At 42.3% G+C, this 26,851-nt stretch overlaps 1 protein-coding gene across 3 annotated transcripts in view; it reads left to right on the top strand.

Moving 5' to 3' along the window:
- PSD3 (pleckstrin and Sec7 domain containing 3) overlaps positions 1 to 26,851 on the top strand; it is a 116,303-nt gene that overhangs the window by 63,151 nt on the left and 26,301 nt on the right. For 2 of the 3 annotated variants that reach the window (XM_054651797.2, XM_077172308.1), the window contains 2 exons: positions 16,654 to 16,697; positions 24,469 to 24,662. In XM_054651797.2, the coding sequence (XP_054507772.2) occupies positions 16,654 to 16,697; positions 24,469 to 24,662 (238 nt within the window). Of the gene's footprint in view, positions 1 to 6,078; positions 6,442 to 16,653; positions 16,698 to 24,468; positions 24,663 to 26,851 lie in introns of those variants that run through there. The other variant, XM_054651799.2, reaches the window with a different exon arrangement.

The raw sequence follows: 26,851 nt of genomic DNA, 5'->3' as shown, positions 1-26,851 counted from the left end.
TACTGTAACTGAAATGTGTAGCAGGTCCCAAGGATGAATGACATCTGTCAAGTGTGGAGGATACAGACTGGTAGTCTCCAGGAATGATGCATTCTGCCATTTTAAAAGAGGAATTCTGGGCTCTTTTCAGACTGGGAATTCTCTAATACAATGTCACATATGCATTTTGGTCCCTGTGACTTATTACTCCCACCTCCATGTAGGTAGAAAACAAATTCTGAAAAACATTCTTTGATCTTCCACCCACTGATCTGCTTGAAATTTAAGTTCAGTGCTGCATCTCAAGGGAAGGAAGAGTACAAATATAATTTATACCATATTGGAAAAAAAAAAAAAAAGGAAGAAGAAGAGAGAACATTCCTTCCACCAGCTTTAGAATTACTGCTGTATAAATCTTTGGTATTCCTTCCTTCTGTTTGTCGCCACACTTTTCAAGTAGCATTGGACTATTCTCTCTCTGACCCAGTTACACTGTTTTCTTTCAAACAAGAGTATTAGGCTGCTCCCTAAATTCAGATTTTTTTTTTCTCCTTTCCTGTGATGTTAAATGGAATATTTAGTTTCCTTCCAAAGTCATGCTTTCTTGGATGATTAAGTATTCACAGGATCCTTATACAAATATGGGTTAAATCCAAGGCACCAGTTTTCTGTCCTGTTGACAAATGGGTTCTGGAAGGTGTCAAGAGAGGTAGGAAGGATTTAATCTGCTTTTGGGGCAAGGTAGCTGGACATGACTCCATAGGTAGATGGAATTGTGGAGAAAAGGTATGTCAAAGGCTATGCCTATTTTTCCCCCTTCCACAGTGTAATGCCTACAGCCACAGGTGACACCAGCTTGTACCCTGTGTGGATCTTAGAGTGGCCTCAATTTCCTTCCTCCCTGTCTCTCCTCCCACTTGTCCCTATTGTGCCCCCTCTCTTTTTTTTTGCCCCCATCCTTTTGCCTTCTTCCTTCCGTCTTCCACTCGTCTCTCCCGGACTTCCTTGTCCTCCCCTTCCTTTTCCTCTTTTCCTTTTTGTTGATGTTGTGTTTGCTATTTGAGTCATAGAGAAGCCTGGGATTGTATTTCCTTTTTTTTTTCTTTTTTTTTTTTTTTTTTTTAATGCAGATCTCTAGGCTGACGGGTTTATTTCAGTGGTCTTGACTCAAAGCATGCTCACTGCAGGGACAGAGGCAGAGGTTGTTTGCAGCTGATCTGAGATAGTTTGTAGACTTTACATCACTTCTTCAGTCACTTTCCTATGCAGAATTTTAGGGTTTTGATGCTTTTATGGATTTTTTTCGAAGTGCTGCTGTTTTCTGTAGCTCCTTTTGTCAGCTTTAAATTAAGGAACTTGGTGGTCTGTGTTAGTCTGCATACTGTATGGCTCACTTAATTTCCGTGAGCTCTGTTGACAGCAGATGATAATTCCTAAAAGGAGGAATTCAAGAAGAGGAATTTTTCCCCCTTGGATACTATAGTGCTTTGCCAGGAAGTACAACAGCTAGTCTGTGAAACAGCTGTTTTCAGATCTGTTGTGAGGAATATGAAGATGGCTGAAGACATCTCTTTACTTGCAGTGCTGATCAGGATAGCAGGGTGCATGATTTCTTTGCATCCCTGTTATTATACAATGGCTTGTTTTCATTAAAGCTGTGATCTCCTATCATTCTCATCAGGACACTTACCATAGGAGTGGTTTCTTTTGGCACAAGATACACTGTGGTTCCTAGAGACACAGTGATACCAGGATTAATTTGATCTTCCACCAGTTGTGGTTTTGTGATTTTGCTCACTTCTAGGTGCTTATTGATGTAAAAAGTCAGTTGTTAAGATTTGTGCTTTGACTGTGAGCTGCTGGCTGTGGATGCTCTTTCAGCCTTCTTCTCATGTAACTTAAACCAGAGATAGTTCAGTTGTCCTCATGCAGTCATACCTCGTTCTCCCATCATTCCAGCTGTTACCCTGCTAGGATTCCTGTTGACCTGGTTGCTTGTGCATGTAGAAATTAAGTGGCTGCTCTAATATTTCTGCTGTTCGCAGGAGACATTTAATCTTGATTGTCAGCTCCCCCTAGTCAGCAGACCTCAGAAATTGTTATCTTAATATTACAGGAATTTTACTGTTGATCAGTTTTAAGCTCTAGTTCTGTAGCCATTTTGTTAAGAATAGCTTATCTGTCAGAATTGACTTTCCCCTTCCTTCCTATTTTTGGGAGAAGGAAAAAAAACATGAAAGAAAGAAACATGAAGGATGACGGAAAGATTTAATGTAGTTTATTTAACAAACAGCATTTAGTGGCAGCATTAAGTAATTCTCCCTTTCTGTGCTACACAAATATGTTACTGACTTTTGAGGCTATATTTTAAGTATTTGATATGCATGTGTTTATGTATTTTGTCAGTTTGTGTTGTTTGTATTTGTAATTGACATCAGGCTTAAATGATTCGAGAGGATTCTTGTGACTTTGTTTGAGGACCTTGGATTTCTTTAGATGCAGTAATGTGGTCCTTAGGTTTGTACCCCAAAAGCCAATATTGAATTTTACTTTGAATTCTGCAGTTTTTCTTCTTATGTTGTTGATTCGCTGAATGACATTAGGAAGACCAAGCAAGGACTGAGTACGTTTTGCCTCCCAGGGAAACTTGACTGGTGGGAGGAACAGATGGGAAGGAGCTTATTTCAGGGTAAGTTGGAACAGCTGCCCATTTCCTCTATGGGTGATGGGGTCTGACATAGTGCCTTGTGACAAGACAAAAGCTTTTGTATGGTTTTAAAAGGATGAGGTGGAAGGAATAATAGAAACTTTGGTTTTCTGTTCCTGCATCTGTTTTGACCCAAAGTTTTAAGTTTTCCTGCTGGTTTATGGTTTGTTCCTTAGAGGAACTGATTGGGAAGGTCCCTATAGGGTCACAGTCCTTTTGGTCACCCAGTGGTGTTACTGCCTAAAGGAATATTTACATTCTGCCCCTTTCTGATAACCTCTTTGCCTGACCTCTGAACAAGAGGAAGATTCTGAATTCTTGAAACACTTGGGGTGTGGTCAGCTCTGATTTTTCTGATACTTCACAGCTATTTCAGACTTTCTTCAAAAATGTTCTTTCTATTCCTCTATTTATGTTAATAAAACACTTTTTCCTCAGAAATTCCTGTTGCTCAGTTACAGACATAAATCAATCCTGTGTGCATAATAATTTGTAAAATGGTGGGTCTTCTCTAATGTCAAAGCATGGCCTTTCCCCAGAATAACCGTGAATGTGTACACAGAATATTGGCTCAGTCAGGAGTACAAGATTGTATTATCACTTGCAGATGAAAATCAGGGATGCTAATGAAATCTAAACTGAATCCCCAATCTGAAGATATTTAAGGCTTCAAATGTGTTCTCTCAGGAGGCTCTCTTTGGGAGAGTATGAGCTGAAAAGTGTTTTCTCAGAAAACACTGAAGAAAGAAGAAGAAAGAAAATCCTTGGAGTTTTGGACTGCTGCAGAAACAGACTTGTTCCTTTCTGAAATAAGGTTCCTGTCCAACCTGAGGATCTGCTCACTTTAGCTCAGAGAATACTAGATGAACTGCTGCAATTAGGCAGCAGTGATGATGCTGTGGGCAACAGAAGAGAAATATTGTTTTGATTCAGTCTAGCTTGTGTTTAATAATAAAATTGCTCTGTATAATTGACACTGGCCTAGGTCCGTGTGTGATATTTAGGCAGTATAATTATTTCAGATATGTTGAGAGTGCTTGGGGAGTTGGCCCTATAAATCTGAGAGCAAGAATAATCTGCTAGGCAGGGGGCTGCTAGGATAGAGAGTGATTTGTGGCCATTTACGTAGCACCTGTCAGGACCTGCTGCTTAGCTCATCTGGAGCGGTTTGACTGCAGTGCAAATTTCCTCTAAGAAGAGATTTTCTTTGAAAAGCTTTTGCACAAGCAGTGGGTAATTTCACATGGGTTAAGTAACATAAAGCATTTTTAGCAAAGTGGCAGAAGTAACTCAGAGCATGATTATTGGCAGGGAAAAGGGTTCCTTTCAGTTATTCTCTGTCAATGACAAGGGGCACACTTGGGATTTGATCTTAATGTGTGAGGTAGGGATGGACTTGCTAGATCTGACTGTGGTGGAAATGAAAATGTATTTTTCTTGTTGGACAGAAGGGAAGGTATCTGTGGCTCAAGCAGGATGGAGGCAGAATCTGTGAGGAATCAGAAGTTCCCCACTCCAGGGGCAGTTTTTGTGTTGATACTTAGGTAAGCTGTTCCCTGTTCCACTGATTGTTGTCCTTCAGCGGGGTCCACACTAGTTAGAGTCTGTGGGAAGGATATGCACCTTGTAGCATCATTGGGGACAACAGTAGCAAAGGGTTAATGCTATCAGAAATGCTGCTGCATATTGGGGAGACAGCAGCATCTTTTATGAGCAAAAATGCACATAGGACCATCATGTGGCTGTCTAGCCATTTGCCCTCTAAGGATGTAAATTCCTGATTGCAAGAGACTGGGAAGATGTAACCAGGGGAAAAGTCCACTCAATTCATATGCATCTTATTTACCCCTGGGTGCTGTTGGGCATGTGGCATGGGGTAAGCAAACTCTCGCTTTGCTTTCACGTGACTTCGCAGACATGGAACAGGGTTCAGATGGGAATAGAGACTGGAGCCTCTTCACCCAGCTTTTGGCTGCCTGAAGTATCTCAGCATGGGACATTCACCTCAGCATGCCAGGGCAGCACTCCCTCATTGCTGTCTGTGTGCAGACTTGCTCCCTGTGTGTCTTGGTGTGAGTGGGATGAGAGCCCTCATGTCCTCCCACAGCCCAACATCACTGCTGCTGTCCTTGCCCTGCCTTCGATATGGTGGTATGGGGCAGGTTGCTGAAACTGATGTTAGGCTTGCTGCAGAGTCTGCCAGCTCCTCGTGCACCCTCTGCACAAACTGTTTGCCTTTTCTGGGTTTGGCACAATATCCCCATTGTCCACTTTTCCCTTGCTGTTCACACAAGCTGCTCCACCTGTCCAGTGTGTGTCGGCAGCTGTCACGATCCTGTGCTGAGCAGAGTAGAGCAGAGCAATCTCTCTCTCTCTCTCTCTCTCTCACATTGGAGCACGTTGCCATGGCAATGCACAGTCTGCTGCACTCTGGGTCTCCAGGAGCCAGAAATGATGGTGCTTTTGCAACACTGAGGTAAACATCTCTCTTTTGCTGTATTTAGCGCATCCACCCCTCAGTAAGAGTACCAGCTCCTTTTGGCATTGGCTCCCCCTTGTCCCCTGCATGAAGGCAGGTAGCTCCAGGCACAGAGAGCATGCCTAGCCTCTGGAGCCAGGCTTGTGTGGGTTTGAGTGGTGCCTCTGGCAGTGGTAGTGGCCCTCCCATCACTAGGCTGGATGGGTTTGCCATGTATGGGTTTGCCATGACGGTGCCGCTCGGCAGCTGCATCATTTGTGGGGTCAGCCACTGGAGCATGCAGTTTGCTCATGTGGGGGTGTGGCTACAGCTCTTCTGGCTGCTGAGTGGGGAGATGAGTCCCTAGGTGCTTGTTCATGACTCTGCCACTGGTTTGCACTGATTACCTTGGGAAAATCATCTCTTTCCCTTAAGCCCCTCTAAGAGTGTGAAAGTTGTCTTGCTCTCTCTTGCACTTTGGGAAGGCACCCCAAGGACTCAGGCTAGTGAGTGCAAATATTTAGAGTTGTGGAAATTTGCTGATTTGTCTCTCTGGGGCTTGCCAGTACTTTGCTGTAGGTTTTCACTCATTTCTCCAGTGCTCTGGGAATCCATCAATATTTCTCACATCCAGAAGCCTGTAGCTTCTGGCAGTTGATTGAAGAGTCTTTTTGCAGTGTTCTTTGTTATTGCAGGCAGTAATGAGCATGGCAGGCTGTTGCAGGCAGGGAAGTGTGGCTGCGTGAACTGAAAATGAATATCTTGCTTGATCTGCTGGCATTTGTTCCAGCATCTTTCTCTCCACCTCTCTTCCTCTTGCTGTTGGTGTGTGTGTGAAGGGGGAGTTGATGCTGGAGAGGGGAGCAGAGCAGAGCAGGGGAGGAGTTTCTATCAGCGTCTTCCTTTTCTTTTTCTTTTTTTTTCTCCCATCCAGTGACGTGAGCAATGCCTGGAACAATCAGGCTGGCTCCAAACACTGTGCCTGAAGATGCTGGAGAAAACAGCCTAGTGTGCTTTAAGCAAACACTGATTGCTTGAGCCTGGGCTCTCCAGTTTTAACCTTTTCCAGTTCCTCTGCAGGGGATTGGGAAGTTTCATTAGCTTTCTTCCTTCCCATCCCATCCACTCACTTTTGGAAATGATTGGAGTTAACAGTGTTCAGAGCACCAGCAAAGTCCGGGTGAGAGCCACAGGTTCGGTGAAATACTCCCGAGAAGAATCTCTCTGGCGGCAATCCCATCGGTCAAAATCTATGAAAATCTCCAACTCTTCTGAGTTTTCTACTAAAGAAAGCAAGGTAAATGACTAAATATTAGTATTGTTTTGCTTGGTTAGGCTCGGGGTTGGTGTTGGGAAAAACGCTTTGCAGGAGTTAAGAGCTCTGGATGATCTGCAGTGATCACAGAATTGCTGTCAGGTCATGAAAAAAAATCTCTGCATTTGAGGAGAGACCTGAAGGTGAAAGAGCTCTGGTGTTATAATGATCAGGTCTTAGTTGAATGCCCTGTCACGGAGCTTGGTACAGTAGTAAACAGGAAAAACTTGCTAGTGACAGTGCTAGTTGGAACTCTGCTCTTGGGAAATGTGCCAGAGTTGGCAGGTGATGTCCTTCAGTTTATTTGTTTAATGGGAATTGTTTTCTATATAAAAATAATTTTTAGTCCTTACCTACAGCTCTGTGGTTTAGTAGGTGTGGATGCTAGCTGAAAATATTTTCTCAGTTGCATGCATGATTAAATACTGCTGCCAAGTATTTATTAGGAAGGCATTGCTTGTGCATTTATAAGAATACATTAGAGTACTGTAATGGTTGGTAGCACAGGCTATTCCCAGCTGCTACAGTGACTGTGTGCAGCATCTCCTCACCCAGCCCAGCCCAGTTATTCAGTTCCTAAGCAAACAACCCCCACACCATGCAACATCTCTTTTTTTTCCTCATCCCTCTCTCCCACACAATAATGGAGAGGCACCCAGGAACTCCTGGCAAGTGCTTTAAGAGCTGTCTCCCTCTCAAAGGTGCTCCATATCTCCGAGGGTTGGATGAATTTATTCAGTGACAAAAATATGCCTCTAATTTCATTATTATTGCCAGTTGATTCTGACCTTGGGATTAAAAGATACGACCTCTTGCAAAGGTGTGCGTCAGCCAAGCATTTAACTATGTCTTGGGTCCATGTGCATGCAAAGCAGGCACCATGCATGGATCTTCCTGTGGTGTCCCTTCCCTAAATCTCCTATCTGTTCTGTGAGAAACCTCCTCTGCCATTGGTGAAAAGACCCCAGCACTGCACAGTAGTGCCTAGCAAAACACTCTCTGCTAGCTTACAGGTTGTGTATTTAATATATACAGCATTTCAGAGCCTGAGCTGTGTAACTTAAATCACAGGGTAACTGCAACCAGAAATAAATGTTAAGTATTTTTTTCAATTTAATTAAATAAGCCTCTGTTTTCAGGACCTTATAAGCCATCATTTTCAGGCTGTTGCTGATGCAGTATGTGCTTTTCCAACAAATATCAAAGTAAAGGCTGCATCTTGCAGGTGCTCTGGGACGCTGCTCTCGTGATCACTTTCACCCTGAGCATGGGAATAATTGCACAGTATTTGGTGGGAGGATTTATGCATGAAAACTCTCCTGCGTATGGTAAAAACTCAAGTCTTTTGACACTGGATGAATTCCTTAATCTCTGTATCTTCCTCTCCCAGGTTTTGTGTCCACTGTGTGTGCATGGTGTAGCGTTCTCAGGGCAGGGACTTTCTCCCAGGGATGGTGTCTGACACGATTCATTAACTACTGCAATAATGAAAGCTCTGTGTTCATTCCTCCATGGAATTCACTTTTCTTCCTCCTAAGTGCTGTAGGTTGTTATTTGAGAGATATCCACTTCTTTTCCTGCCTATCTCAACATGCTGGAAAGAACACTGCAGCTTTGTTTCAGTTTGTTGTACTGTTTCCTTATTTCAAACAAAGATTTTTGTATCTGCAGGGCATCTGAGATGCGTAAAAGCTGTGTTATGGAGGGCTGAGAAGATCCCTGTATTCCCTTCAGTGGTGCTTGCCTGCTTGATAAGATGACAAATGGCTCTGCAAGTGATTGGTGTTGTGATTTTGGACAGTCCTTTCCATCTCTCTGTTCTCCTTTTTGATCTTTGTCTGCCCATTTTTTGCTGACGTCGCTGATTTTGAGAACTGATTTATAATTGAGCTTTGGCTCTTTGATACTGTTGTGTTGGTGGAAGAACCTGGAGGTTAATCTGTAGTGTGGCAAAGGAGCTCTTTTTATTAGTGTAACTGTGTGTATGTGTTTGTCCATCACTTCTCAGGAAATGTCTTTGGTTCTAGGCTGAGCTTTGCTGGGCACCAATGCCATGTAGATCTCCTCAGTCTTAAGTAAGGTTTGGTTTGTAGACTTCATATTTCTGTGGGTGTGTCTCCCTCTTTGTGTCTGGACTGCCTTATATTTTATCTGCTCCCCATATAAAGTGAGTACAATGCTCAAGACCTGTTTCTGTGACTGTTGCAGCTGACTTTGGACAGGAGATAGATTTAAACCATTTGTGCCTCAGAAACATACTCCTCTTTTACTTTTCACTTATATGACTCAGCCTATTTTGGTAAGCTAGAGCATATTATGTATGCTCATGCTTTAGTAGTATGAACAAAGTGCCAACATGGTGCCTGCAGAAAAGGTCTCCCTGATGTCAGTGTCAGAGAAGCTAGGTAGCCCAAGTATATTTTTTCTCCTTGACACACATCAGGTTTTGCCTCTGTGTGGACAGGCTTCACTAGGGGGATGCATCCCAAGTGTGTATTATAGGCAGGTACCACAGCTTTAGGCCAGCAGAAGAACCTGTGAAGTGGTGCTGTGAATTTTGTACCATTGTTCTGTGGAGGGCAGGCTCAAGTCCAGACTGCATGCAAGGTGAGTCTATGTATCTTAGGATCATCTGTGTGACCCAGCATGCTCAGTAGTCTGTTTTACTGACAGACTTTTTTTCTGCAGCCAGGGACTGAATTGCTAAGTACTTGTGCCTCTCCTGCCTGCAAATGCACAGGGCCAATAAAACAGTTTGAAATAGGCTGTGTAGGAATAGGCTGTGGAGGTGCTCCACTATCAAGAAGTACTTCTTTAGCCTTTTCTCTATTTTTCTGTAATAATTCTGTATGCTGCCTTTACAATAACACTGATGAAACACTTCAGCAAGTACAGAAAAAAAATCTTTTCAAGCAAGCCATGTGTATTAATACAGAGGATGCATTTCTTCTGTGGCATTAATTTCCTGGGTCTCAGGAGCCACAGCTGATCATCCTTTTCTGTTTTATAATGGTATATCTGGCACAATCTTTCTTTCCTTTTTTTCTTTCTCCCCCTCCCCCTCCTTCTCCATATACAAACCAGATTTTTAACAGAGGAGTTTCTCTTCGAAATGTTCTCCTCCAGTTGGTGACGCACTTGAAATTCCCTGGGTGAAATGATCTCCTTTCCTTCCTTCTAAAACATTCCTATCAACCTATCTCCTCCTACACCAAAACAGCATTCATCAGTTCCATATGCTGCTGAACAGCTCTGTGCTGTTTTATGAATAATGTATGCTGGCTTGTTAGAAGAACGTTTGTTGTACAAACCAGTGGAATTTAAAATTGAGAGCAATATCAGCAGACGTGATGCTATGCACTAATGCACAGGCTTCTTGGGGTACTATTTTGGCACCCTTGCTGCATCCCCATCTGAAGGGGGGAAAATGCATGAGAAATAGAGGGTGTGTGGGCTTTGAATCTGGCAACGAGCTACAGGCACTCAGTGATCAGAACCCTTATCCTCCCTTTGCCAGGTGTTACAGATCTGTGCATGAGGACAGGAGAAAATGTCAAGATCTGGGTTTTGAGGGAGGGTGGCAAATAGCAGGTGGTGGAGTAGTATAGATCTGTATTCCAAGCAAGGCCACCCTTCAGATAGTGATCTAAACAGCAAGCTACAAGTGGTATATAGCAACCAATATAGCTCCGCATCCAGACTTGGCAAAAGGCAATGATACAGAGCTATGCCCTGGTCCAAAGGATGAGCACATTAACAGCTATTAGGACTCCATGTGGACATTGTGATGTCTAGTATCTGTTGCCTCTGTAACCTGTTTTATTTTTGTAGAGTTCTGCTGCTTTGGTTGTTTTTTCTTCCTCCAGTAAAGCACATATGGCAGGAGCTGGAGCTGATGCCTGTCTGACTGCTCAGCTCCAAAGGGCAAAGCCGATGGACAGGTGCTCAGTGACTGGGGGAGTTGCTGTGACTGCAAAGACTGAGCATGTCTTTGCCCTCAGGTGTTTATGGGGTTTCCTTGCTGCTTGAAGTCAACTATGCCATTATCAGCTGAAGAAGAAGTGTATCCAGGCAGGGCTGCCTCTGAAAGTGGCAGCAGGGAAGTGGCAAGGGCCTGGCTCAGAGCACAGATGCATCCCTGTTCTGGGGGCATCGAAAGCCACCCAGGCTATCCTCTGCAATGATCAGATGATCATTCCTCCAACAATGACTCCAGAAATCAGGGAGGAACTGGATGCAAGAAAAGACTGTGGGAGATGAGAACTGGAAAAGACAGTCTGGGTCATCCCTGGTGTCTCTATGAACTTAGTTTTGGTTTTGCCTATTTACTGGCTCACAGCAGGCGATACAGTGAGCTCTTCTGTGCGTGGAGCAGGTGTAAAAAATGTGCGGTATATTCCTTTCCCTCTTGCAAGGCTTTTCTGCATGGGCTAGTGCAAACAGAAAGTTAGTAGCTTTCTTCTGTGTTGCTTTTTGAGGGGAGGAATTGTACAGTGCTATGGGATCTCTTCAAGCGTCTTGTACCCTGCTGGCCAGATTTTGGGGGCCCTGTGTCTACTCGTAACTTAGATGATTTACCTCTCAGTATCTGCGTAATTTGCTGTGTCTTTGTCCCTGTGTATACACCTGGTTGTGCCTTTCTTTTGTGCACTGCTTCTGCATGCAGAGGCTGACTCACAGCATCACTGGCAGCTGGCAGGTGACAAGAGCAGCCTATTCAACCCTATCAAAAAATGGGTCCAGTGGTTTGTGCATGTGGCAGGATTTTGAGGAAGGTGAGGGTGGTGAATGACCTTTTTTCCTTTGGTAGCTTTGTAAAATAAACTAGAGTTTTCAGGATCATTCTCTCCATAGTTTTGCTTTTCTTTCCAATTGGAATAAAAGTACCAATTTTAGTAGTAGTGAGAGCTTGTGGAAATCTGGGGTTTTTGTGGACCTACTTGCTTACAAAAGGGAAATGGGGGTGGAATTCAGCAGTTTTTTAGAGCTACAGCCTTCCACTTAAAAGGGAAAGTGTTTCTTGCCTAGTTTATGAACAAATACAAACAAATGCCACAAACACATAACAAATCTCATTTTTTTTACACTTCAGTCTTCTAAGGGTCAAATTGGAGCTGTAGAAAACAGCATTGCAGTTAAAACAAGGAAGTGCCTATGATTTTGCCTACTGTTCTCCTTTATGCAGCAGTCAATTTCTTTTATTCTGCCTTCAAAATTGCACTTGCTTCTCCAAGGAGTTTATAGCCATGCAGAGCCTGAGGTGTGATGTATCTAGAGATCAACACTAATCAGAAAGGGGAAAGCTGTAAGCTGTAAGGAGTAGGTCTTTGTGTTCTGGATAATAGGGATAAAAAGTCAAAGCATTGAAGTCAGACACTGCTGAGTAGTTGGTATCTGGGGGTTTGGATCCTATTCAGAGTAGCCTTGGGTGACAAAAGAGATAGAAAGTCTTTCCACTTTCTGACTGGTATCAGTCCAGCTTGGAAGATGACACCTATGCAATATTCATTCTATCATTCACTGCTCTGGTTCAACCTCCTATTTTCTGGCTTACATAGCAAATTTGCCAAACGCTTCCCAGGCTAGCAGGTAGGAAGTGATGATTATTGTCAATCTGTAAGACTGCTGTAAATGAGAGCTTTTTTTCTTTTTTCATTTCCCAGAGAGAAAACACGAGTTAATAAAACCTGTCCTTGCAGCTAACTAAGTACAGTGAGAGTCATGACCATGCCGTAATCTCTGATGAGCTTTGTTGCAATTTGGCGAAGCATTTAAGTGCTCGTCTCCAAGTTTGTTTGATTTAGTCATACTCTGGAGAAATGCCTATTGAAAAGAGCTACTCTCTGTATCAGGGCCTTGGGGAATAGCCATGAGTTAAATCAGGGAGCAGGTGCTGTGCTGTACACGTATGGTTCAGTTGTAAAACATGGCAGGAGGAAATTTTGCTTCTCTGGAATATGTGAGAGCCCAGGTAGATATCAGGAAAATGTTAAAGTAGAAATTGTTTTGGAGAAGTGACATAAAGCAGCTCATAAAGGCTGGTGAGTCCAGCAGCAAGTGCGCAGCCTTGCCAGCAGTCTCTGCCAGAGAGGTGAGTTGGGGGCAGGCATGAGAACTCATGTATTTGCATCCCTGCAGAGGTCTGCTTGCTGAGGTCCCAGTGAACATGTAGACACACAGAACATACACAGGTTCACAGAACACAGCTGCCTAGGCTGTTCATACTCTCTACAGTTTTCTTTCTGTTTTGTAAATACCAGAAACTTTTGACAGGCTCTGTTTGAGGGTCAGTGGGGGGCACCATGTCCTTGGTCAGATGTATGCCGTATGACTGGATTGGTGTCTGTTACTCCCTAAAGAAGGAAGATGATGTCTGGCTCATTAGTAAAGGTTAGGACAAACATAGCTCTCTTTTCGCAAGGCAAAAGCCTGGGGCATTTGTTATCCCTGCCCCAATCTGGACTGCTGCTTTTGAGTGTTCTGCTCTTTGGCTGCAATGATCCCTAGAGATGTGCTTAGCAGTGAAATCTCATAAAAACCTGCACAGGGCAGGTGTTAATTTTCAGAGGTTTTGACCCAATCTCTTGTTGGCATTTGGGCCAGGGAGCAACAAATGTGTTTCCTCAAGCCAGGTTTTTGCTGTTTCTGAAACACATTGAGCTAGATTTGGAAAAAAATATTACTTCTGAAAAACTGGGGAGTCAGCTGAAGGAAGTATGCAGCCTCTTCACTTTGTATTTGGAGTAATTTTCTGGCTGAAAATGTAAGAGAATATTTTATTCATAGCAGGAAGAAAAGAACAAGTCAAAGAATAAGAGAGGGGCTTTGGCCAAATCATATAAGAAGTGCTTGGTGACTACAGGAACCAGTATCAGCATTCGTTTGTGTACAAAAATGGAGTTGTGTCTAATTCTGCTGAACTGGCAGGAGAAATATTAACTCTTTCTTTTGCTTTCTTTCTGCAGAGTGGTCTTGAAATCTCTTGATAACTCTCACCTGAAAATTAGCAAGTGCTTCCAAATTGCCAGAAATGCCCATCTGTTCACCTTTGGCTGTCTGCCTTTGGTTCAGAGCACCTATATACTTCAGAGAAGATAGGTCTTTAGAAATAGTGAAAACTCCAAACTTGGAAATACTTAATCATATCTCTCTGAATGGCACAGTGAAGCTCAAGTTAGTGTTGAGGACCTCTCTTTGCTAGCTCAGTGTCAGTAGGATGAGGCATGAGTATTCTTTGTGTTCATATCTGTTGTATTGCTCTGAGACACTTATTTTCTTGGAACATTGTGAGCGAGAGTTGCTGCCTGTGTAGCACCAACACGAAGTGAATTGTACCATAATGTTTGACCTGCTTTTTTATGGTTTGGTTAAGCCAGATTTCCAGAGAGCTGAATATTAAGGATCTTCAAATAAGACTTCCAGATTCAAAAAGGAGCCAGTGGATGACAGAATGAAGAGTGGGATATGCTCATGGTATTGCTCATGCGAATTCAGCTGTGGCATATGCACAAGACTAATTTCAACTCTTCAGTTTCCAAATTATTTTTGGTTTGGGTCAGCATTAAGGCTATCTAAATGTTACTGGTTTTGTTGAGCATCATGCCATAGCTATTATAGTATGTGATTTTGAGGCTTGTTCATACTTGATGTGCTACTTTTTGCTAATCATGTGCATCAACAGTTCTTCTACACGTTAACATATTTTGAGGCTGTGTAGGAGTTATGTGCCAGAGGGAGTAAATCTAGCTATGTATATAAGGTGAATTACAAATGCAGATTATACGTGTGAGAATCAGGGACATTCCATACCAAAATACTTCACTTGAGTTAAGTGACCTTTTTGAAGAACTCCATTAGCTTGGTAATACCAGAGGTTTATACATTGTATACATCAGCTCGTGGGGGGCTGAAATAAGACATACTTATCCTACTGATATATGTACTTTCTCTCAAAAAAAAATTAAAAATCCATCCCAGCTGTCTGATACTCACCCAGTCTTAAGTCAGGTTTCAGACACTTTTCTCTGCAGGCTTGTATCAAAAACAGAAATGTTACCTTTGGTGTCAAACCTACTGGGCACCTTTCCTATGAATTGAAAGAGGAATGGTGTTAGTGGACAGCAGTCCAAGACAGTGATCTTGAAGCACAAAAGTTGCTTAACATTCATTTTCTGTTTTGCACTTAGAAATTGAACATGTTTATGTTTAGGTGTGTGACTGGGAAAGCATTCAGGTGTCTGTGAAGCTCAGGGACTTTGGGTAGCTCTTCTGGCAAATTTTCACAGATCAGCCCATATGATGAAATCTTAAAGTCCACATTAAAGTCATTGACCAAAAGGTTTCATTGAGTGTCAGGAATTAGACTGAACCTCGAATTTCAAGGTCTTGTGGCTTTTGCTAACTGGAAGTAAGGTTTATTACCACCCGAGGAGCTAGAATGTACCTAAGTCCATTGGAACCAGTGAGATGTATCCCAGAGTCCTGAGGGAATTGGCTGATGTAGTTGTCAAGCCACTCTCCGTGGTATTTGTAAAGTCACTGTAGTCATTAATTCACCATTGTATTGGTGAAATCCCAGTGACTGGAAAAGGGAAAACATTGTACCCACCTTTTAAAAGGGTAGAAAGGAGAACCCTGGCAACCAGGGACTTCCCAACCTCACCACCTGCCTGGGAATATCATGGAGCAGATCCTCCTAGAAGCTGTGCTCTGGCACCTGGAGAACAGGGGGAAATGATTCAAGACACCCTTCACCAAGGGCAAGTCCTTCCTGACCAACCAAATGGCCCTGAATGATGGAGTGACCATGTTAGTGGACAAGGGAAGGGCTACAAATGTCATTTATCTGAACTGCTGTAAAGCCTCAGGCAGAGTTCCTCACAACATGCCTATCTCTTAATTGCAGAAAGATGGATTTTATGCATGGACTGTTAGATGGATAAGAAGTGGTTGGATGGTCACATCCAGAAGGTAGTGGTCAATGGCACAGTGTCCTGATAGACATCAGTGACAAGTGGTGTCCCTCACAGGTTCATACAGGGATCAGTACTACTTAATGTCTTCATTAATGACATGGATGAAGGCACTCTCAGGAAATCTGCAGGTGACACCCAGCTGAAGGATGAGATGGCATCCAGAGCGACCTGGACAAGATAGAAAAGTGGGTGCATGGGAATCTCAAGATGTTTAACAAGACCAAGTTCAGGGTGCTACACCTGGGTCAGAGCAACCCTTGTATCAGCACAGGCTGGGGGTGAGCAGATGGAGAGCAGCCCTGTGAGAAGGACTTGGGGGTGCTGGTGGGTGAGAGGCTGGACATGACCCAGCCATGGGCACTCCCAGCCCAGAGAGCCAAACGTGTCCTGGGCTGCATCCAGAGCAGTGTGGGCAGCAGGGGAGGGAGGGGATTCTGCCCCTCTGCTCTGCTCTGCTGAGAGCCCACCTGGAACCCTGCATCCAGCTCTGGGGTCCCAGCACAGGGAGGACATGGAACTGTTGGAATAAGTCTAGAATAGGGACACCAAAGTGATTATGTGGATGGACCACATTTCCTATGTGGTTGAGAGAACTGGGGTTTTTCAGCCTAGAAAAGAGAAGGTGTAAAGGTGACCTAATTATGGCCTCTAGTCCCTGAAGGCAGCCTGCAAGTTGTTTTTACAAGTACATATAAGGAAAGGACAAGGGGCAGTGGTTTCAAACTGAAAGAGAATAGGTTTAGACTGTATATTAGGAGGAAATTCTTTACTGTGAAGAGCACTGGAGCAGGTTGCCCACAGAAGCTGTAGATGCCCATCCCTCAAGGATTGGTTCAAGTACAGGTTGGATGGGGCTCTGAGCAACCTGGCCTAGTGAAAGGTGTTTCTGCCCATTGAAGGAGTTGCCATGGGTGGAACTAGATGGTCTTTAAGGTCCCTTCCATGGCTATTTCATGATTCTATGTTCTTAAAAAGGCACAAACTACAAACCCCAAAAATTGCATGAGAAAATGATTGTAATCTTAAAACACACATTCAGTATTTTTTTCTTAAGTGGAATTTCTGCTGAAGATTATCACATTATCATTAGCAGATACAGGACTTTCTTGATCAGAGACTGCTTGCTTGCTGATAGTTAGCTGGGTGTCGTTACTCAGCATATTAATGTATGTGTAGAAGGGTCAGACAATAATTCCATCTTATTTCTCTCCCTTTGCAGGCCCTCTACAATTCAATCAAGAATGAAAAGTTGGAATGGGCAGTGTAAGTATGCTTCTATTGTAGAAATTAGAAGTTTAACAGTAGTACCTGTGTAGTAATCTGTTTATACATCCTATGTCACCATCTGTGTGGGCTCCAAAACCTGCAGAAGATAGCCAGCGTACATAATGGGTTTGCTTTTTTGCTAATGAATGACCTGGCAATATAATGCCTCATCTGTTTCTCCAGCAAGGGGAATTGTTAATGATAGGAGCCAACTGCATTTGTAAGGAAAGAGGACATTTCATTTAGTAGGAAACTTCAGCCTGAAAAGAGAGAAATTAAATCCTCTGTTGTTTTATGTCTGCATAAATAAAACAGAAGTTGATGTCTCCCTTTATCTTTCTGTTCATTGTGTCAGAACCGCTGAATAGAAACACACTTCTTGGATTGAGTTTCCTGCTGTTGGTTTATTGTCTTGGTTTGTCTCCTGATTAAGTATGGATAACTTGACGACAACCTAATGTGAAAGATGGTAAATGGACAAAGTCTGATATCACTCCCTCCAATCTTTAGTTGATTTTGACAGGATAACACTTGTTAACTATGTAAATGCTGCAGACGAGAAAAAACTTCAGTTTCAGATTTCTGATTAAAATGACATTTCTCTGTGCTTAGGCTCTATGTAGTCTAATTATGACAGGAAAGGGCAGAAGTGTCTACTTTTGATTTTGCCATTTGCAGGACAGTGCATTTTGGTATAAAATAGGAAAATGATGTCTTACATATATTTTAGCTATACAAGGGTATTTCCCTGTGCATATTTACATACGTGAAACTTCACCTTCTTGGGAACAAGGTATGTCTGGAATGCATGCTCCTGCACCTCTTATGCTAGAATTTCTAGCAACTGTCTTGCAGGCCCAGTGGCTTTTTTATCTTCATTGTTTTAAGTTCATGATCTGCAAACAAATTTCTTGTTAGGGTGTGCAGCCTCACAAGAGCAGCTGGTTCCAAGTGAGATTGCTGTCCCAGTTCAGAAGTGTGTTAGGTGGTGTCAGAGTAGTAAAGAAGGCGTGCTTTTAATGGGAATCAGCAAGAAGTACCATCTCTGATGAGCATTAAAAGTCATGGTGGGAGACATTTTCACAGACTGTGTCTTGGATCTGGAACACTTTGTGTGAATCTTACATGTCACACCAAAGCTGTTTGCCAGACACTGTCACAGGTACTTTAGAACCAGCAGAATCCATTATGTGACTTTCTCAATGTCAGAATTTTCCTCCAGCTCTTGCCAAGAAACTATACCGTGTCTAATACACTTGGGCAGCCTCCAGGTGGCAACTGGCTCATGGCTGGCTCTGCTCCTGTGAACCTCAGTCAAGGTGATTTATGAGATCTTGCTGCTGTATAGGTGGTGACTGCTTTGGCATTTACATAGTCTAGTCCATGTCCTTTGTTTGGGGGAAAATTCCAAACAGGCTGGAAAAGTGATAATTCAGACTCTTTCTTAAATAAGGCGTTGGGTGGATGTAAAGCTACTTTTTTACAGGAGAATGCTCAAAGGTGCCAGTTGTTGGCTCCAATCTGAGACTGACGCATAGCTAGGACTGATGTTACAATTAATTTCCATGATGAAAAACAAAGCTTATTCTGGGCATAGTCAGTACCTTTAAAGCTGAGAGTAGTGGCTGGAGGAGGAAGTGTGAAGATGTTTCTCTTCATTTTTATAGAGATGTGTAGTTGGTGTAAAGTAATAACCCCAAGAAGTCCTGGGGCTGCCTGAGCTTGAGGGAGGAGGCACATATATGTCTTGCTGTGCTGTTTGATCTGCAGAGAAAGCTGAATGGGAAGGAAGCATGGTCAGTTTTGTTCTGGTGGGACCAAAGAAAATCCTGTCTCCCTTACAAAGATGATTCTTTTGCTTCCCTGATGCAGTTGGCAGGGTAAGAAGAGGGAGGTAAGGCAAAGGTGAAGATAGGACTCCAAACCCCCATATAAGCTCTCCTGCAATGCTGGCATTTCGAAGGAATGCCTTTCCTCCAGCCAGAAATCCTTTGAGGATCTAAGGCGCTCATCAGCTAACCAAGGGTTTAAGAGCTACTCTGGAAGTACATTATTTAGTGGGTTAATGGCTATCAGTAAGTCCATAGACAGGAAAGGGTAGTGGTGAAACATAAGATGGGGAAGGACTGCTATGCAATCCTTATCTTACTAGTTGTGAGCTAGGTGTGTTATCATCTTAAAGAGTTTGCACATCTTAAAGAGTACATTTCCAGTAGAATTATAGTCTGATCCAAAGCCCACACAAAGAAAGGGCTACTATTGACTTCAATTTTGTAATCATGAGAAGTGACACCTTAATCAGCAGATATTCTCCAGAGACTTTCAGTAGGAGTGTTCATTTGTCCTTTTTGAACAGGAAAGCATGAGTATAGCTCTGAAGAGAGAATTGCATTACAGTTCTTGTTTTGCAGTAGTGCTTGGTTCAAGTTCTGCACAAAGTTAAAAGTGAATAATCTGTAAAATAAAGAGATCTGACCTGGAATTTATACTGAACTGGTGAATGTGGGATCCTGAAAGCACACTTCTGCTCCACACTGCATGCCCCAAAGGTGTGAACTGTTCTTCATGTCTGTTGTGGATGGTCTTAAATTTGAAATGATGGAAATTTGAAATCAACCTTTAAAAAGGTTTTTTATTAATTTAAACCAAGGCATAGGTTTGCCTGGATAAAGTACAGAAGTGCTTTCATTCACAAGAGGTTTTTGTGAACTGGTTGTTCTGTCTGGAATGGGTTAGGAAGATCAGCAACAGAGGCAAAGAGATAGATTGCCTGGCCTCCTAACATCCCTTCGTTGTCTATAATACTATATCCTCCCAAGGTTTTTAGGTGTTTCTCAGTCTTTGACTTTCACACTGACCATTGTCAGCTTTAAGCTGAAAAAGAAAAATCCATTTGATTACAAAGGTGCCAGAGCTAAATATGTTTTATTTGCCTGATGTCTCCATGGAAATGTCATGGTGGCCATTACTGTTTTCCTTTGTTTGCAATACTGTGTCTGTTTACTGTTGAAAGTAATAGGAGGAAAAAAATCATCATCTTAAAACAGGTGATCTAGAATTAATTTATGAACTCCCAAAGCACTGCTTACAAAATTGCTAAAGCCAAATGGCTGCATTTGAGTCAGTTGTGTCCCAAAAGCCTTCTCTCAGCAGAACAGTATAGTTTTCAGGAGAATCATTTAGTTTTTAACTAGCCAATTATATACTTCTTTAACCAGAGGAGTGTACAGGGATATGGTATATTCTTTTTTTGTTTATCCGAACTACACTGATAAATTACCTCCTTTCAGCCAAAACAAAACAGGTCATTCAGTTAGTGATGGTGGGAAAGAGATGCTGCCAAATCAAACTGTGATGCTGAGATCAGGGTAGTTATAAAGACATCTGTGCTGAAGCTCACCTTTTTCTAGGTCTAACTGAGAAATCTCTCCCTATTATAATTAACTTTTGTCTCCCAAGTTCTAGGATGCTTCTGGTTTGCAACTTCTTGATTGGTTTTAGAGTGGGGGTCACATGGTATTCAACCTGGTTCTCTTCCTTCTCTCCTCCCACTGGGAAAGATGCCAAAACTTCTCTCAAGTCAATTTCCTACTACAGATGCTGCTAGTTTCATGGATGCATGTTACGAACCTGAATTTTTTTTACAATTGCAATATTTAAATAGATGAACTCAGCTTTCTGCTGTGTCATATAAGGTTGCTATTTGAACAAATGCAGAAGAGATGAAGCAGAGTTTTAAAAATGAAGGGCTTGACTACATGGTTCCAGATCAGTGATTTCAGAATTTTCCAAGGCAGAGCCTCAAATTGGACCATAGATTGTAAAGAAATAATTTTATTACTGAGAGGATCGGATGATGCTTTTCTCCCAGAAGACAGAAATGGGACTTTCTTGTATAGGGTCTTTTTGGGAGAGGCAGGAAATGCTTTTCTTCACCAAAATGGCAACATCTGGGTTTTTATTTTTTTCACAACTCTGTGTTGAAGAATAAGGGGCAAACTCTTTCTAGTTGTCAGTTACCATGTATTTGGGAAGGAAAACATTGCTGTTTCAATGCTGTGACTGCAAGTTGATAGCACAAGCAGGTCCTGGGTTTGGTGTGCTGGTTCTCATGGGCAGCCAGAGGGTGGTTACTGCTCTCTCTTTAGCTCCTTTTCCAAAGAGATAGGCTTACAGAAGTGAACTGAAGCTTCTTGTTTTGGGAAGCCTTGCAAACATCATGTGCCATAAGCAGAATCTTAGAGAAACTCTACAGATGGTACTCTTTTCCTGTCACCAGTACCCTGCAGAGAAGAGACACTGTGGGTCCCATTTCCTATGAATGGAAAGTGAGACCTAAGAGAAATTTGCAGCTATCAACCCTTTTCCATCATCAGAGAGGAGTCACCAGAGGAATTGCTTCCAGACCCGAGTAGGGAATGATTTTCCTCTGCTGATCAGGGGCAGAAAAATCCCATAAGACTTCTGCAAGCCTAATTGAACCTTCATGATGATGTTTTGCCTACTGAAAGGTGTTTTGGGACCATTGTGGGTTTTTTCCCCCTAAATGCACAAGGATCGCGTTACTTCCGGTATGAAATCGAAAAGAGAGGCAGTGGTCCTGCCTACCAAAAGGATCTGAGCTAATGCCTGTGTGACACCACGTCCAAGGCTCTGAATATACCTGCACAGAGATCACCACTGACTCTTACCCACATCACTGGAGACCTTCACACTGGGGATGTTGCAGCCCGTTGATGATCTGTGAGAGCCATCTGAGGATGGGCAGGTAGTCACACTCCCCACAGTTTAGGGTTTCAAACAAAGATCAGTTTTCAGGTTTATGTATCCAGAGGCTTCCCTGAATTTTCTGCAATTCTTTCTTACAAAAGTACCGTAAAGGCTTGTTAGAAGTAAGCTCAGATTGTTAAATCCCTGATAAACAGTATTTGGGACCTATCTATTCAGCCATCTTTGGGAGATACCTGAGGGAAAGCCAATACTTGAACTTTTTTTGCTACATTGACATTCCTCCGAATCATCTTGCTTTCTTCTTATGTTTGACCACTGAAGTAACATGGAGTATTTGGGCAAATGAGTCCCAGATCCCCTGGTTTTCATCCACTTCTTGATTGTAATGAGTCCTTCCTGCCTCTTTGTCTCCCTTCATTGCCTCTTGCAGACTGATTTGTGTATCTTGCCCTCATGCATCTTGTCAGAGCACTCAGCCCTCAGAAATGCCTGAAGCTTCTGAGTCTCAAAGAAGTCCCATTTTCATGATAGAACAAAAGACCAGTTCAAGGTTTGTTCAGTGCTGCCAGCGGTTGTGACAGCAGATGCTATTTTGTCCTTTACACCATGTCTTCTGAGGAATTCCTGTTTTAACAGGTACCCTAGAAGTGCTGAGTTTAAGAGCACTGCCCCCAGCTCTTAGTGGTGTCCAGGATCCCCCACAGGATTGCTCATCCCACCACAGAGGCTGCTTGATTAAGGGCACTGGTATATTCCCACAGGACAGTTGATCAGTATACAGTAATTCATTCCCATGACTCCAAAGAAGATAGCTTATTCCAGGAAAGTGTTAAACCTTTTACTGCAGTTGGTCTCTGCTGACAAGGAGAAATCTGCTGTGTCCTTGGCTGAAATCCCAGAATTCACAAGGCACTTCTGTGTGACAAATCAGCCTGTGTGCTTATGCCCTTTGAGAGATTTTAGTCTGGATTAAGTGCCTCAGACTCATGTTGAGAGAATTTGCTTCTGGAATGGACATATATCTAAGAAACACATAATATACAGTGGTTCTGACTTACCAGCAACTAGCAAGTACACCCATGTAGGGTAGGGACAAGCAAAATTGTCAGAAATGCCTACACCTTTTCAACTGGGAGAGGACTTCAACTAAAGCATACTTGCTTTGACTAATAAAAAAATTTTGTACAACTTTCTGTGCTGTACACACATCAGTAGGCTAAAGATGCAAGGACTGCTCTTCCTTGCAGGAATCAGGTCTTGAAGTAAAAGTTTTGTTCCTCTTAATTAGGAGACCTTGCAAGACAACATCATGAAGGTATGGTGTACCTCCTGACTATATTTCTATTATTTATATGATGTGACCAAAGTCAAATGCTTGGGAACATTCCCTGCTGCTACAGAGTTCATTAATACAGCCCTCATGTTTCTGGATTTGTTTTCCTTGTTGTCAAACCAGTCTCTTAGCATTTTTCCTCTTTAAACTAAGTTATTCCCCAAAGACCATTTCATAAAATCATAGAATAATTTTGATTGGCATCATCTAGTTTAGAAAAGATTTCCAAGATCATTAAATGGAATCTTTGACTGAACATCACCCTTTCAACTAGGTCATTGCACCAAGTGCCACATCAATTTGTTTCTTGAACACTTGGAGGGATGGTGACTCCACCATCTCCTTGGGAAGTTTGTTCCAATGCTCAACCACCTTTCAGTGATGAAATTTCTCCTGATGTTCAACCGGCTATGTCCTCTCATCATTCACTGGTTGCCTGGGAAAAAAGGCCAACCCCCACCTGGCTACAACCTCCTTTCAGGCAGTTGTAGAGTGTGATAATGAGCCTCCTTCACAGCAGAGCTGAGGATAAGATAGATTTGTTGCTGTAGCCTGCAGTTCTTGGAAGACATTTTTTTGAATGGTCATTCCCACAAGCAGCCATGGTAGCAGTGTATTCCTAAAGGAGCTTCTGGATTGATATGTGCCTTGCTAATGGTCACATAATACATGCTTTGAACATATAGATGCGTTTGGAATATCTGCTTGAGCTTGCTCTCTCTCTGCCAGTCATCTGGGTCCAGTGAGATGCATCAAGTTGAGGTCCACCCCCAGTGGGTTAGCAATATTAGCCATCATTATGCTCAAATGATTTTTTTTTTTTTAAATCAGAGGCTAGTCTCAGCAGGTGTTGCTACCACGACTTTACAATGACAGCCTTCATACTCCCTGACACACCTTTCCTAGTCACCTGGAGAGGAATGTATGCAGATTTCAAAGATGAAGGGTTACTGTGTAATCTGGCCTGTTCTCTGAAAACTGTTGTCCTACTGTTGTGATGGACACCCTTTACTTCTAGGTTGCCTAGTCCTTTTTAGCCTTTGCCTGTGACAAGCAAAAAGGTATTTATTAGTCAGGCAATGCTTGTGACTTGCATTGTTGTCCCCAAGAGCTCTGTGGAACACATGGTCCTAATAAGTAACATTTTCAGCAGCATTTTGTTTCCAAAGTAAAGATGACATAAGTCACCTAGTGTGGTTTTTATTTTTAAATTACTAATTTTATGCTAGTCTGCAGAGGAAAATAAAGAAAAAGAGGTAGAGTCTGTGTTTCATAAGCTAAGTTAAGGGGTAAGTCACAGTGATCTGTAGTATTCTAATTCTTTTCATCTACATGTGAGCTTATGAAGAAATTGGGGATTTTTCAGCTGAACCCAGCAGGCAAATATTTCCCATTTTAGCACTCAAATACATGGAATTAAAAATAGGCAAAGTTGGAGGACACAGAACACTCTTGAAGTCTAATCTTCTGAGACAATAATGGAAACTTGGGCTTTTTGAAAATCTGTGTCCTGTGCTGGTGAAGTAGGTGAACTGAAGCTTTGCTATAATATGTCTATATTTTGATATATTTCTAGATTTCTCCCTAAGTATGGCCCTCTATAAAAGAGATAGGTATATTTTGACAAAGAGTGTTCAAAAATTGCTGAAGTGAAACTTTGCTGATCAGTCCATCCTTCATGCATGATTTTCACTGCTTTTTAAGGGATGAAGAAGAGAAAAAAAAGTCTCACTCGGATGGTACAGATGAAAAGGATAATGGGAACCAGACAAAGGCTGTCAGTCGAATTGGCAATTCAAATAACCCATTCCTGGACATCCCTCATGACCCCAATGCTGCCGTGTATAAAACTGGATTTCTGGCTCGGAAAATCCATGCAGATATGGATGGAAAGAAAAGTGAGTAATATTTCAATCCTAATGTGTTATTTTCTTGTTATGTCTTCACAATGCCACTTGCCAATGAGCCCATGTACTTCTCAAGGCGAATAGTGCTGCTTCACTAGGGGAAGTAGCAGCCCTAACAGGCAACACAACAACTGGATTATCACACTCTCACTGTTAGGCCAGAATTTACAATGTTCAGTGCCATTTGCAGCAGCTCTCATGCATAAGAAGTAATGTGATACAACAAAGCCTTGTGAATTTTTGGGCTAAAAGAAAATAAATGTAGTGGTTTACAGATAGAAAATAATTTCAGGTGAATTACAGTAGCTGTTCTGCAGTAATTTGAGAATTCTCCTTTTCCTTATGTGACACCAGATTGTTTCGGATCTTCCCTCCTCTCTGGGTCTGTCTTTAAAGAAAGGCTGTTCTTTACCTCTGTTTAGAAGGTAGTGTTCCCTTCCATACTTTCCCAGCCTTGGGTTATGTATCCAATGAAGGGTAGCAGCTTTTGGCACCAGCCAGCTTTTTACTATGCATTTCCTGCCCCTTTCTTGTACTAATACTGCTGTGTCTCTTACTTATTTTAATTATCTTCTTCCCTTCTTGTCCTACTTCTGTTTGTGATGTACTAATTATCAAGGGCCTCTTATGCACCTGTGTGTGTTTTGTTGTTTGGATATCTTCATTTCTTGTCTATAGATCTTGGAAAAAGCTGAGGTTAGTCAGAGCATATGTGTTTTCCCCAGTAACTGTTGATGATTGGCCTATTCATGATTCACATTGGTGGGCTAAATCCCAAAGACAAAGTCTGGCTTCATGATGCGTTTCTAGTAACAGCCAGTTTCTCCTAGGCTAAGCTCTTTGGTTTTCACATGTTTTACTAATCTATTTTAGAAGGTACAATTAGAGGTCATATTTTCAAGATGGAAGCTAACAGCGGGACAACTGGATTCAGACAGAGGTATCAAAATCAAGCTAACCTAATTCTTTGTGGTGACTGGATACTCTAAATAGGCTCGTCTTTATTAAACATCTTCTTATTCAGCCTTAATAAGTAATTGTATCTAGTTGCCTTTATTAAATTATTTATTTAATTATAAATACCAGAATTGCTTGTTATTTACCACATTGGCATTCTGGAGATAACTCTCTTATGAGTAATGAAATTAGGGCCATGTTTTCAGAAGTTCCTGTACAATTTAAAGGTCTGTCTTTCTCAAAAAAGTTGCATTCTGGCTTTTCAGGTGCTAATAAAACTTTTTTTGTTGGTTTGTTTGTTAGACCCTTTTGTATTTCATTTTCTAATTGAGTCCTTGCACGGCAGAGATTAGCTTGTATGGGATTTCTAATGAAGTGATGTGCTAGAATGCTCATCGGTATTTTCTCAAGAACCTAGTTCTGAGGGCTAAAGCACTTAGCACTTGGAGGAGAAGGATGTAACAGGGTCCAGTGACTGGAAACTGAACTGAACAAATGCCACTTAGAAGGAAGGCCTGCTTTGCAAGATAAGAATGATTAACTTCTGGGACAAGGGACTTGTAACCTCTTCATCTTTACTTTCTGTCTTCAGATCAGAATGGGATGCCTTTCTGAGTGTCATTCTTTAGTTGTGTGTGTATTAATTTTGTTATAGTGTCAGTGATGCACTATATGGATGCTGGTCAGCAGTGTATGCTTGGTGGGGAGTGAGCTTAGATGTAGGCTTCTGGTCTCTGGTGCTGTGACTGTACAGCCATGCCTAATTCTCTTCCTCTGTTGCACCTGAATTTCAGACTGGATCCTTCAGCCTTCGTGTTGAATTTACTTCCCCCTGCCCCACCACTGCTTGTCTCGAGGAATTTATGGGCTAGATATGTTTTCTCTGTTATGTTCTTCAACCTCTAACTGACTTTGGCTTTCTTGTGGGGTTGGCTATTTTACATATGATTTTGCTTGGCATCTTTTTTCTCAATGCTAACTTGGGTGTGCAGCAGCAGTAAAAGGGAACGATGCTCTGGGGAGACACTGCTTTCTATGTAGTATCCCACTGGTTCTGAGCAGTTCCTGCCAGCCTGCCGTGGCATGTAGAAAGACTGCTTCTTTCTGAAAACTGCTATGGTGCAAAGCTCAGACGTAGTTGTGTAGGGGCAATGTCTGCCTGTCTTCAAGAGCACAAAGACTGGATCTCTGTGGCTCTTTGTGGCCTGCTTTCTGCATTGCTG

The sequence above is a fragment of the Agelaius phoeniceus genome, chromosome Z (genome assembly GCF_051311805.1).
Source record: "Agelaius phoeniceus isolate bAgePho1 chromosome Z, bAgePho1.hap1, whole genome shotgun sequence".
NCBI classification, from domain to species: Eukaryota; Metazoa; Chordata; class Aves; order Passeriformes; family Icteridae; genus Agelaius; species Agelaius phoeniceus.
The sequence above is the reverse complement of the archived record's forward strand: the minus strand, read 5'-3'. Positions and strand labels throughout refer to the sequence as shown.